The sequence below is a fragment of the Toxotes jaculatrix genome, chromosome 17 (assembly GCF_017976425.1).
Source record: "Toxotes jaculatrix isolate fToxJac2 chromosome 17, fToxJac2.pri, whole genome shotgun sequence".
In the NCBI taxonomy this organism is placed as follows: domain Eukaryota; kingdom Metazoa; phylum Chordata; class Actinopteri; family Toxotidae; genus Toxotes; species Toxotes jaculatrix.
In genome coordinates, this window is record NC_054410.1 from 8,278,083 (window position 1) to 8,292,326 (window position 14,244).

Below are 14,244 nucleotides of genomic sequence, written 5' to 3' on the forward strand. Positions count from 1 at the left end.
AAAAATATGTGATACTCCTGTGAACATTACTTTCAGGTCTCAGTTTATAGTGCTTCAATCAGGTTTGAAGGGGCAAAGCAAATTTTAATTTGCTGGTTAATTGCAAAGGTAAGGAACCTGAATTAATCAGCTGAGAAGTGACTGAAGAAGAGCTGAGTATAAGAGCTGCTGAAAACTTCTAAATGCCAAGGAAAGATGCTCCGGGGCTTCCTTTCATATCTCCTTTAGCTTCAAAAATACAGGACTTTTCTTTATTAAAATTGAAGTATATTGCTTTCTCCAGCAATATTTGAAAGACGAAGCAAAGTTCAGAGGTTTTTGCTGACGTCACATGATTGCGTAGCTGGATACAAGTTTGGCCAGTCTCTCAAAGGACTGTGCTCTGTCCTTTCCTAACTTCTTATGATTTCTTCTTTCCATGATCTCATGACATTTTCCACTGAGATCAAGGAACAGTCATTAAGAAAGGGCCAAAGGACATTCGTTTTCTTGCCTATCCAGAACTAGCCACCGGCTCCCTGGGCCAGACACACTCACTGCTGCTGACCACCATTGTCAGCTGGGGGGTATTAATAACTCTTTATGCTCCATTTTTTCCAGGAAGAAGGAAGCAGGATAAAATGTCAGTTCATTGTTCTCCTTCCAGGAAGTGACCGTAAGGCCCTGAAAGCACCACCTTGGCCAATCTGTCAGGCCCTTGGCCCCCAAAGGCCCTACCGCAGCAACTCTGATGGACTATTCCCGGTACTAGGCAATCAAACTTGACCTAGTGGGTCACTAATACAGTACATTGCAGCAAATCACCTGAGAGGTTTCCACTGTAACAGTGATCAGAAAGCTTTCTGTTTATTCCTGTAAAATCCTCCAGTTCCCCTTCAGAGCTTTTCCACTCTACCACATTTTATTAGTCTTGCATCATTGTGGTGAGTGTTTATGGGTAGAGCGTGAGGAGCTGCTTCCACAGTCTTTTATACCCTGTACTGTCCATAATACTTCTGTAATTGTAAAGGCTCTAAAAGTTTGGTAGGTCAAACCAATGTTCTCCATGTCGCTGGATGGCACCACTTAATATTTTAAAGATGCATTGTTTTAAGAATGTAAAAATTAAAGCTGTTCTGTGCTGAAGAATAAGATTTTGTTTTAACTAGGTCTCGGATTGTGCTCATTTGTGTGTGAGTTGAAGACAGGAAGTAGCATGTGGCCTGTTCTCGCTTCTATATATACACATATTTGATACATGCATCTGTATTCGTAGAGAGAGAGAGAGATTCTGTATGTGAGAGATGCCGAACAGGAAGTAATACTGCTTTTTCTCTAACCACTGCAGGTGAAGTGAGTGGGGAAAAGAGGTGGGGGGTTCACATGAAGGAAAATGAAAGCAAACACAAAAGTAAAGTGTCTTGGAAACAATACTTTCAACATGCTGGAGGATTACCCCTGTAAAAGACTAATTTACTTCATTATGTACTATAAAAACGGCAGTAACTCTTCATAGTTAATTATTCTCACAGCAAAGTCACGCAGTTGGATAGCAAATTCAAATGTTTATTTACAGCCTCTGTAACTGTCACAGAGAAAAGTGGTCTAAATACAAAAAACAAGAGAAAGATGGCGGCTAATCTCCCTGAGCTTTACAAAAACAATGTGGGACCTGTGGGTGACAGACAGGAGAAAGAGAGAGATGTTCTGTACACAGCCCTAATGCCACTCAAATGAGAAATTACAAAAAGAACAGAGAACATATAGTATATCAGTCATGCTTGTACAACAGTATTTCAGAGTGTACACAAAAAGTGAAATCTTTTCCACATTTTGACTAACAAGACTTGATTCACAGAACAATAAATTGCAATTTAAAGAGTAAAAAAAAAAAACATTCCAACTTTTAAAAACTGTAGTACAGGCAAATAAATGACAGATTTCCCATTAATAGCTCTCTTGTAACCATTAGAACTAGTTTTAATTGTGAGTAAAGAGTTTAATACTGTTTCAGACCTGTATGCTTTTTTTTTTTTTAATTAACTCTGTCCTACAGTGTTAATTCCCCCGTGACCTGAACTTCATCATGTCAAATGTATGGCTGTTTTCAAAAAGAACAGGAAGACCAGGAAAGACAGTTTTCAGTTCAGGTGCGTAGAACTCAGAGCTATTCTCAGAGTCTGTCTTTCAAAAAAAAAAAAAAAATTCAAAAGGCCTCAGGGGTTGGCTCATTGGGAATGGGTATTTACATATCCCTAAATGGGGCTGTACATTGCTTTATCAACTACTTTTTGAAAAATTACACTTTCCCCATCCTTATTCAGCTCTATCATTTTGAACTATAACCTGCTTGAGTAACATTTTGTCTTCAGTGTTGCTTTGTCATCCAGCTATGGTTTGTCACCAGCCTTACAGGTGGTCAACGTGATGAGAAAATCATAGCATGACTGTGCCCGCACTGCTCAACAAGCCTTTGTACAATGAATCTATCACACAAGCACTTACCAAAACGGGGCATGGTGTGTGTCCCCCCCTCCCCTTTCACTTTCTTCTCACTTCTCTAAAATGATTCCGTTGCCTTTTTATTGTAAATGGTCACAAAAATGTAATTTAGACAAATTCTGTAAAGGAAAAAAGAAAAAAAAAATCCCAGTGACACTTTGCACAAAATACCCACTTCTCAAATAAACAGACAAATCACAAAACATTCACTTCTCAGAAACAGACGTATCTATGGACAGCAGTGGCAATCACAATAATTAACATATCAATCCAAAAACTGAAACACAATGTGCTGTAGACAATAATCCCCACGGGTACCACAATAGTTCTGTATGCGAATATAAAGTCTCTGGGGTCATGATGCCAGCCATTTTGGAGTAAAGTACAGAGCAGTAGTAGCTCCCTGCAGCCTAAGACCTGTCCATGGAGCACTGAGTTGCCACTGTCCAACGGAACATCTGTTCTGAGCCGAGACACACACGGTGGTAGGCATGTTAGGAAGTAGGTGTAGGTTACAAGTGTGCATGTCAGTTTCTTTCCAAGTCTGTTTGCATGTGTTTGCAGTCCAGGAGGATAAATTATTGTGTGAGGAAGTGTGTGTGCATGGGTGTATTGCTTCTCCTGTGGGAGGGACGCTTTGGTGTCAGTGGCAACGACATGGCATCACAAGACACTGAAAGCGTGTCTGTCAGTTGAGTCTGCTGAATGCTGACGTGAAGTGTAACCAGTGTGTGAAAGGGAGAGTCGATCAGAAAGAAACGGATCGAGAGAGTATGGATCCTGGAACACGGCCTCTAGTGCTGAGAATTCTGTGTGGGCTGTCCGTTTTGGATGCTGCCATTATTGTGCTCCTCTTCCTCTTCTTCGTCATCATCATCATCCTCCTCCTCCTCTTCACTGACCAGGAACTCCTCTGGAGGCCAGCGAAGTTCTCCGCTCTCGACCTCTCCCTCTGTGGGCTCAACCACAATGGATGGCAGACGATCTTTGAGCTTACAGCAACGGTCAAAATCTGAGGGATCGGGGAATATCTAAAGGAGAGAGACAAGGGGAAAACAATGGTTATGAATACAAACTGAGTTAGCTGTCCCCAGTTGTAAAGCAAGAGATTATTTGTGAGCATATTTCTGATCAGCGCTAAGTGTGCGGTAGGCTCTGGGACACCAGAGCTTGTAGAAGTGTTGCAGGCACCACTACAAGGCTAAACAACTCTGAAGGAAGTGATGTGAAGACTAAACATCTGTCATGGGAAGTGGTTGCTTAAAATCCCAGTGGCATACCTGCTCTTGCCCATCCCACATTCCCCCAACAGCCTAGTTAGCTTTCCACATATATATATGTATATATATGTATATATAGGTGCTAACCAAAAACTGAACTGCACAGGGAAGAATTACATCAGTGGCTGTGTATGGGTAAATGAGGCATGTCTAGCGAGATTTACGGTAAATGCTGCATCATGTTTAATCTAAATGCTTTAGAAGGCATTGTGCCAAGCAGCTTGTAGCTGCTTATCCAATACCACATCACCCACTACTCAGAAGATTATACAAGAGTGTAATCATAGCATTTCAAATCAGTAAGGTGAAAACACAAAAGGTGAAAGGTTTACTGTGACATGATTTCTGTATAAATAGAACATCCATGACTATTACAGTCTGCATTTAGTGTTGAATACTTTATATTCCTGTGGAGAAGGAGTCAGGAAAAAAAGATTGATGAAAGAACATGAAATCGGCCGAGTTATCTGCAAATCCAGACTGATACGTATCCTTATAAATGCAGCATGCCACTCTCAAATGTTTGGATCTAAACTGAAGGGCATGAGAGACATTCTGACAAGAGAGATTACATGCATTCCCTATCCTGGCAAGATTGGACATCAACCTCTGACTTTCTCTGTTCTCAGGAACCGGAGAAGTGGCCCAGGGGAAAAAAGCCTGCCACTCCTGGTCCAAGAACAGCATTTTTTGCTGTTGTTTGGATAAAGTGGATGAATATTTTTAGACCTGCATATTTCACTCCAAGACATGGGGAAGGGAGGGGGGGGGTTGTCGCTGTCTGGGCAAAGAGCCGAGTGGAAAGAAAGCATTAGATGAGGCAGGAGAGAGACGGAGACAAGAAGAGATAGAGGGGATCCATCTGTGTCCAAGTCTCCATGAATTCCATAAGAGACAGATGAGAAGGGAGGAAAAAGACAAAAAACTATAAATATGCCTTGTGAATGTGAGAATTTGTCAGGTTATGAAAGCATTTATGTGTCTATTGCAGGCTTTTACATTCTCCGAAAACAGCTGCGTATAGAGCCACGCCAAGTGGTGTGATTATGTGTGCAGTTGTATGTATGAGCATGCCTGTGTTCATGTCTAATGCCTGCGTGTATCTGCGTTTCCTGGCCTGCATCGCCAATCCTCACTGTGCGTCAACACCAAGGGGAGTTAGGCAGTGAGTGACCTTGCCTTTGGACCCTTAGCTAACACATGTCATAACTTGTTTCACTTCCAGTGGCAGGAAGCAACGACACATCAGCCAGGCACAATGCTGGCTATTTTAGGATCTTCTGGGGTGTGTGGTTGGGATGGGTGGGGGTGCCCATTATCCGCCTGAATCATGACATTGCCTTTTGAGATGATAATTCAGTAAATAAGTAACTGTTTACTCATCCTTTTCCACTAATAGGTCACATTCATTTCAGCACCTTTTGTAGGTGCAGCTGGAATTTGATGGTCACACAATCTGTGTCAAAGCCCCTGACACCCATTATGGAGGAAGTGACGGGGGTAACATCACTGCTTCATACAGTGCATCTCTGAGGAGTGACTGGGACCTTGGGCAAATGGCCGAGGTGAGGAAATACAGAGTGGGGATGGAAAGAGTGGAGAAGTGGCACACTGGTACCCTCCTTTTCTCCCACCCCCCCCACCCCCTTTATCCGCTCCTCTCATTCTCTCAGACAGATTCACAGCTGGGGTGTGAACTGTGGGGAGAGGAAGCCAGCTTTTTCCTTTTGGGTCAGTCTACATCCTTTCAGTCAACGTCTGCATACAGCAGGGCATTAGCAGACCATTGTATTAGGTTTACAAATGTACAGAATGTGTATACAAATAATTAAACTGTATCAAAATTGTATGAAATAATCTATCTTCCAAAAGGAAACAGCCCTTTCCCCCCATGTCAGTTGTAGAAGCTTCCAAAGAAGCACAGAAACATTTCAAATAAATTAATCATTGCAAGTTAGATGGTGTGCAGTATTTCGTTTGTTATTTTAGATCCATTTATCCCCTTCCTATCCACCTTTCTCATGAAATAAATGTGCGAAGTGCCTGGTTGTAGAAGCTTCAGTAGGTGGCCCCTTTGCTTAATCATAATTTGGATGCAAATGACCACACAGCACCAGTGGTAACCCATAAATGTTTTTGGCTTAAATCATTTTAATGCGAAAGATGATAAAACTGCATATTCACTTAGGACCCTTTCAATCTTTTTTTCCATCCTGGGCACAGATTTGACACTGAACAAGTAAGAAGCTGTGTATTTAAATAGTTTTGTTTCCAAGATGGTCCTGTTGAGCTGACAGTAAAACAAAGCCACAGGCAACAACCTGTCATGACCACCTGATGGCTGCTTACCTCATCTCTCTGAATCTGCGGGGTTTATTTTCGTGACAAGCCATAGTGAACTACAGACAATTTCCACTACATACATTTCCTCTGTATGTTTAAAGTTATGACCACCAGCGTTTAACAGGATAAAAATAGGAGGGTGAATTTTGCACTAATGTTTTCTTATAATTATAATTCTGGAGTTTTAAGTACGAATGAATAGATGAAGACAGGTATAAAATGGCCATATAAAAACACATGGGTAGGGAATTGGGGCAAAAACAGTGTCATGCATGTGTGTGCGTATATGCGTGTGTGTCTGTGTGTGTGTACTACCTGGAAGGAGAGTCTGTCCTTGCTGGGGCTGAGCCTCATGTCCTCCATGGGGGTGCTGCTGATCATCACCTCAGTCATATCTCGGCTGGGCAATACTGGGCTGCAGGGTTGAAAGAAGAAGAGAAGAGGCTATGTGATTAGATACAGTGATAATCACGGTACATATGCAGGTGCAGTATCAAAACATTTACAAAAAACATAAATGTGGTCCTGGTTCTGTACTAAATATACAAGGGGAGTCCAGTTGTATACATTGAGGACAAACAGATTGTAAATGTCATGATTATTAAAAGCTGTCAGTAACAAAAACAGAAAAACAACAAAGACAACGCATATTAAACCATCCACATGCATACACACAGTCAAAGTCTGAGAGTCATGGTTGTTCTACCTTCCTGCACACATGTGCCAGTTTTGTTTATGATCAGCAAATCTTGGCCACAACACAAAAAGCATCCAGTCCACACTCCTCTGTGCTAATGCACTGCAAAGCTGCACAGCTCATGATGTGGCTTGCATACGGTGGCCGTTTCTAAATACAGGAGGATGTGCTCTTGCACTAGCAACCAGAGAACACAGTCATTGTGAGAGAGTGCTGGGGGCGTGCTGTGGTATTTGACTGGGGTGGAACTCAATGCACTCAGTTCCATCAAAGCTTGGCCAAGCTTTCCATTTTAGATGAAAGTAACAAGAGGTTGTTTATCCATGTTCGGTGCATTTGCTATCCAGCTTTGTAGTAAAAATTAAAAAAAAAAAAAAAAAAAGCAGGTCCCAGGACTGACATAGATGCTGTTTTGAGACAAGATGCTGAGCGGCCTTCTCACGCTCTCTATTTAAAGCCTGGTGCCTTGTGGTCAGTGGCCACAGGCTTACGGTTTGTGTGGTCACTGGCTATATAGGACAAAGAAAACAGAACACAAGAAGCTCACTCACATCCACATATTATCCGATTCAATGGACTTTGTTTTTTTGCAGGGAAGAGATGTGTGTTCTTCGCTTGACCTACTTTGAATTTAAAATTAAAATTAAAAAACTACATTTTTTAATAAAAATGTTTCAGGGTTTTTTTTTTTTATTTTCAGCAGAATGGTCAAACATTATACCTTGGGAGAGATTAAAACATGCAATACTCATTTTATCTGTAACTACACAATGAAACATTCTGTGAAATTCATAAATAGTGCAGCCTTGTCTTACTGTCTCCATTTATGACTCATACAAAACTCAGTATGCTCAGAATAGTCTGCATGTTTACTGGCACATGAATTACTTTACAGTAAATTAAAAATAGGTTTATTTTTGAGTTAGTTCGTTAGTTAGGTAGTTATTTGACAAACTGTCAATACACATGGGCGTTTAGCTTGAATTGTGGCAGACTGGACAAATAAAAACCCAGAAGAAGAAAATTACACCTTCTTAGAAATTAAATTTTAATTCATAAGCAATCAAATGCACACTTGCTCAGTTGTGTGCACTAAGGCGTTTGGTGGCTAACATTAGCAAACTTATATAGCTGTTACCAACAGACTTTGAGGCTCCGCTAATTGTGCCAAATTTACACATCTACACAACTTACACATCGCTTTGTACATGACAGTCTTCATGTAGTCTTAGAGGCAGAATTAACACAAACTCATCCTAAGGACAGAACTGAGTGGCATGAGTCACTCAGTACCAGCAGATCATTAACCCCTGAAGCAATGGTGGTTTATCATTTTTTCCATTCCTTTCAAATTTACACACACCCTTTGTGGCTTCCAAGGAAACACTGACAACACAGCCGGGCGTAGTGTGACTCTTAAAAATGTGAAAATTGAAAAGCTTCACCATAAAGTAACCTTTACTGCACCAGGCAGACCACATGCCATACTTGGCTGAAACAGTAGCCGGATTTCCAAAAATACAAAGCTTGAAGGAAACATAAGGAAAAAAAATGTCAGCTGGGGCTGCTCTGGTGGTGGGGGCATAGGAGGGTGAGGCAGGCATGCAAAAAGCAGCAGTGGAAGGGACGGAGGGATGAACGGTGACAGTGCAGACCTGAGCAGAAGAGGAGAGGGGAAGAGAAGGAGGGAAGGGAAAGAAAGATAAACACTCTGGCCTTGCCAGTCATATTTCTGTTCGGGGATCATATAAACATCCTGCTCTGTTAAGAATAACAGAACATCGGCCTAATAAAACATAAAGGGGCACAATGAGGAGGAAGTGGGGGTGCACAAGTAACGAGTCAACCTAGGAGGAAACAAACACACTCAGACTACAGTCACATCTATTACTGCTTCAGCTGTCAAGCGGAGCTGAAAACACGTCCATCTGTTAATTTATGACATAAAAACACATCTTAAAGCAAATGGCCGTCATTGATTAATGTGTGAGGCTGGTGTGGCAGATGGCAGTAAACCTCTTTATCTCTTGACCCAGTCAACATAAGGCATACCTGGTCCTGCCAGCTTCCTAATGCCACATCCAGTCAGGGCACAGATGGACAGCAGGTAACGGCACGAGACACACAGTCAGTCATGTACTATGTGTCCTTAACACAAGTTGGAAGGATTACTAGAGTCTAGAGCTGAAGCTATTTGTCAATCAATGGATTAGGTAATCAGAGAATTTATCAGCGACAATCATGCAAGTGATTTTTAAAATAATTTAAACTCTCTGGTTCCAGTTTCTGAAATGTGAATATTTGGAGGTTTTCTTAGTCTTTCTATAATATCAAATTATATATATTTGGGTTCTGAACTGTTGTTTAGACTAAACAAACAATATATATGATATAGAGCATAACTGAGGAAATGTTTAAAACAAACAAACAAAAAAAAACACTTAAAGCCGCTCTACTAGAGTTGCCATATACAATATTTTTACAAGCTAAAACTGCATGAAAGATGACCAAGATAACAGGTGGTGCCTTTTTCAGTACATTTATGAAATCATCCTAACCTGTTTCTTCCAACCACTTGAGTTTCAGACAGGTGCACTGACCCAGTGACCAGTGGAGGAGCAGTACACATTCTGTGTTAAGCAATTTCCTCCACTTTTGACTTATTTATTTATTTATTTATTTAAAACACCTACCTGCCCTCAATGGGATAAGATTCCTAATAGCTCTGACTTTATCCTACAGTCTTTCATATTACCCCATCTACCACACCAATCTCACCTATGACTCCCAAAATATCTCTATTAGAGATGCTCAAAGACTGATAGTCTTGAGGCACCACCTAAGATTGCCAGCAGGGTCATCCACATCCACCTGTGTCCATAGGACAAGGCTGAGGACGTGCTCTCTCTCCTTGAGTGTCTGTGCTGTGCTGGTGCTGACAGGAGCCCAAGTGGTCTCAGCAGCAATCTCACTGCACAAGAGGAGAGGGGGGATCTGCATCTTGCCTTATCAACATTGTTTCCCCCCTGCTGCCTCACTGTTCTTACTACTACTATCATAAATCTCAGCCTGTGTGGCGACAGGGCAAAGCTGTTGACGTTCCATGCCAGAGCTGAGCTTCCCACCAGCCAAGTCACATAGCTCTGCAGGTATGTGGGTGGTGGGGGAGGGCTGAGTAAGACCCCCAGAAGTGAGCTGGAATGAATGGGTTGCTTCTAGATTCCTCTGGGTTGAGTCTGCCACTGAAAACACATCATGGATCAGTTACGACTCCACGACTACTTTATGGTAAAATAAGTGAAGCGTGAGGGAGTGAAAATATTATTGACCTTACATGTCTAGCGACTTGCACAAAGTCTCTTATACTTTTATGTGCAGTTTGTATGGGAGATCTGTATCTATGTTGGGTGAGTACCAGCTGTTGTTGCGAGAAACAGATCTCAGTTTGCGCTGATAAAAAGCCACAGTGCAGAAAATGGAAGATTTTCTGAAACTTGCCACATGCAGATCCAAATCAAATCACACTCAGAAAGTTCCTAATCATGCCTTTAGAATTAAAGTAACGCTTAAGCAAAAGTGAGACCCTATTTTTGGATCTCTCACACAGCCAGCATTACAGAACAGAGAAGCACGGGCCTATTGAAAGTAAGAACAGGCAAGAAGGCAAAGTGTGGTTACAGTAAATAGGTTGACTCTCAACTTCCTGGTAGAGACAGCTAGAAGCCTGCTGAGGTTTGAACAGTGCTCGCAAAACAATGTTTCAAAACAACTTGCATATCCTCATACAGACAGGAAAACAGTCGACAGATAAGACAACAGAATGACTTAAATAAACAAAGATATGCTCACTATTCATGTGTCAAGTACATCAAGGAGTTACTGATTGTCAAAAGTAATGATGATAAAATGACATGACAGTAATAGATAGGAGCAGAGTACATCCATCCTCCTCCAATTGCACTGCACCTGCAGCTCTAAAGACTAAAGGATGAAAGCAGTGTATTACTCCATTCAAATGTCTGAGGACAGAGCAAAGTAAAGTCTGTATGCGTCACGGTTCAAAAAAGGGTCCTGAAACGGGGAATAAAGTACATCTCATGCCTAAACAGAAATAGGCTGAAAATGTAGCTGTGTAATCACTGACCTTTCTCATTTGGGCACCAGCAGAAACATATAACATATCAAGCTGGAGTGTGACAACTGTTTGTTAAAAAAAAAAAAAAAAAAAAAATCTAAATGGAAAAAAGGTGAGACCTAGAATTCTCTTTTCTTTTTTTTTTTTTCCAATCCGTGTGCTGTGACATTTCCAATTTCAGGGGCAACACCCCATAGAAAATCTCAAAGGAAACATGAGTGGGTGTAGCAACAAAAGGTGGCTGATTCGGAGGGAAATCACCAAACAAAATACACCACAACTAAATACTTCATAGGTCTTACCTGTCAGATGCAAAGGCAAAGAATCTGTTGTTTGACACTTGATTTAGCCATTTCTATCAACAGCACAAAAAGGAAGAAAGCAAGACATCTGCTGCTCACAGATGTGAACAATTGAAATTGGGAGAGATGCGGTACTCACCAGAATATCTGCGGGGAAAATACAGACATGAATTCACACCTGCGGCCAATTCTGCTGATTAGGGAATCTAATTACAGCCGCTGACTTCTCTCCACTTTTTCTGTCTTTTTCTTTTTTAATTTCTTTCCCCCCTCCTTTTCCAAAAAGCAGCACAGGACGCTCACGCAAATCGAAAGTAGCTGTGACAAAGTCTGACAGCCAGAGAACAAAACGCTGCTCTTTAAATTGGTGCGTCTGATCAGCACCACAGTTGTGTTGAGTATTTATGCGGGAGGCGTGTACTTGTGCAGCCAGACACACACCTCCTCTGTGAACAGGCCAGAAATCCTCAATGGCAGCTCATTACCAGCAGGAGCCAATCAGAGCACAGGTGACTCGGCTCCTCCGCCTCCCCCCCACCCCCACCCCCCCTGGCCCTATGACGACAGCAGCCACTGAACCCTCTCGTTGGGAATGGACAAGAAGATACTGCAAGATGCTACTGATTTGTAGTCTCCAAGGCAACAAAATGACAGTCTTGCCTCCTCTTGAATGACAAAAACACACTGATTCGCCAGTTAGGTAATCCGTGACATTTATCCAAATGAGGAGAGAGAGAGAGAGGAGGAGGAGGAGGAGGAAGAGAGAGAGAGCCCCTCTGCCTGGGCTCATTCACAAATATATTCCAAGGGCAAGTCAATGTCTTCATATTTCAGAAATAAAGAATGGTCCCCCTGCAAGGCTTTGCAATTCGAAATCCCATATAAAACAAAGCCTGCACCAAGCATGCAGAGTTCCCATGCCCTCTTCACTTTGTCAAACTGGATTGTTTACTGAATGTCAAAATGATGTCCCCAAAGTATAATGAGGCTGATTTTCCATGACTTGGCCACATTTATATTGTGGTCAGGACTTTTGGCACATAAATGACCTTCACACCTTATAAAATGCCCAGTTGTCTTTTCCCCTGTGCAGAGTGTACTGTACATTTGGCTCAGAGAAAGCAGGTGCCCAGGGTGCTCTTCAGTAAATGGTGAAATGCCAGTAGGCCTCTACTGCCACCTTGTGACTTACTAAGGGCAAGTGCTTAGTTGTGTCATCCAACACTACGGTCATACAGTGTATATATCATTTTTGAACAAGGTAATTTATTAAGAGAAAATGTTAATATTCCCTCATTGTCTTTGGGGTGGCATTGACACCACATTATAATGCAGCCCACAGCTTCTGTGAATCTGTCAGTTTGTAAATGCCCTTTGTTAAAATCTCTTGGGTAAGAGCAGGTGGCGCACATGCCCGGCAGAGAGCAAACAATGAGGAAATGAGCACATTGCGTATCTGATTTTGAAATGCTCTTCAAAGAGTTTCCATAAACCATTTAACCAGCAGTGGCCAGCTGATGAACCAGTGATGATCAAAACTCTTTTTATTTGTTCAAACATTGCTCAAGACTTTTTTGTTTTTTTCCACAATTCTAGCAGCAATCCCACACTTCTCATTCAGTATGTTGGGTATAAAATGATGCATAAAAAATCTAAAACATTTCTTTTTGGTTTATTTTATGTGTGAATCCTCTCATTGGGAGTCTTGAAGTCAGACGGGAGCATAGATTTTAGGGACACTTAGGTCATGACATATATACAACTTCCCTCAGAAAGCATCACTTTTCTTTGAAAGGGCTGGTCCATAGAACTGAATTAGTAGTTCAACTAAAACTGCTGCTGATGAGATATGAAAAAGATTTTGTGTGTGTCTGAACCCATTATAAATTTAAGCCTAGGTGTGTTTTAGAGTTACTGATAATATGATTTAGTTTTTGTTTGAAAAATTCCCTTTCACTTGACTGGAGATGTTTTTTCAGTTGGTGATGTTCAGGATCCAGAATTACTGGAGCTGAAATCAGCAGTATCTGACAGTGACGTGCAGCATATCATGTGTGCTAAGCTGTGATTGTCTGCAGATGCACTATTATTATTTATGCTCATTTTAGGTGTCATAGGTGTTGCGTTAGCAACAGCGCTGGATGTGACTCAGCCAGTGCAATCATCACACCATGAGGTGATGATTGCATGAGCTTTGGTATGGAAACTTAGAAAGAAAAATAAAACACCTTTTAGTACTGTCCCCTTGCAAACCTCATCTGGATCTGTCATGTGCAACTGTGTTAGTTTTGCACCCTCTAACAAGAAATGGACAAGTAGCAAGGAAGAAAGCCAAAAGCATTTAATTTGAAAGAGGTATTGACACAAAGTGACCACAGGATGTCACTAGTGTCTATGGAATGGCGATGAAGTACTCAATGAGGCACACACGAGCTGTTATCGAGGTTAGACTGACATTTACTAATTAATTATCATACACTGTATGAGCTCATTTACACTGAAATTACCTTATAATATTCTCAATAACTACAATTATAACAAGAATTGTACAATGTAATTGTGTTACACTGTGCATGCATTATGTACGTGGAACCTGTTTTTTCTCTGTTTGAACTGTATGTGCCTTAGTCTATAAAATGATGCTGAATGTTCAATATTTATCCAGCTTTGTGGTTTCTTCTACATATCTTCTGTTAGTCCTCATGCTCACCATAAACTCACAGATGGAAGCTCATCAAGGGATCCAAAGAGAACACAAAAACATTTCCTAAACATTTACTAAAAACACCATTTGCCACATTATAATCATCATTACACACAACGTCATTTCGCTTTGGCCACTTTAAATGGTTAAATAATGGAAAATTAAATAAATAAACTCAACCTGTTGTGAGTAAAATCAGATTGTCTGAACAGTCAGTTCCTTCCTCAAAAGCAGTACGTCTGGAGAATGGCGACCCCCTCTGGTCACTTTGCCAATGTGCAGGCCAGCTGCTTTTATTGCTG

At 41.4% G+C, this 14,244-nt stretch overlaps 1 protein-coding gene across 1 annotated transcript; it reads right to left on the reverse strand.

Annotated features, from left to right (window-relative positions):
• Positions 1-1,529: 1,529 nt before the first annotated feature.
• On the reverse strand, positions 1,530-11,615 carry lbh (LBH regulator of WNT signaling pathway). The gene is made up of 3 exons (XM_041061242.1): positions 11,378-11,615; positions 6,420-6,519; positions 1,530-3,512 (listed from the first exon to the last, which is right to left on the reverse strand). The coding sequence occupies exons 1-3, from the start codon at positions 11,404-11,406 to the stop codon at positions 3,276-3,278; spliced, it is 366 nt and encodes a 121-aa protein (XP_040917176.1). The 5' UTR covers positions 11,407-11,615; the 3' UTR covers positions 1,530-3,275.
• Between the last annotated feature and the right edge of the window lie 2,629 nt (positions 11,616-14,244).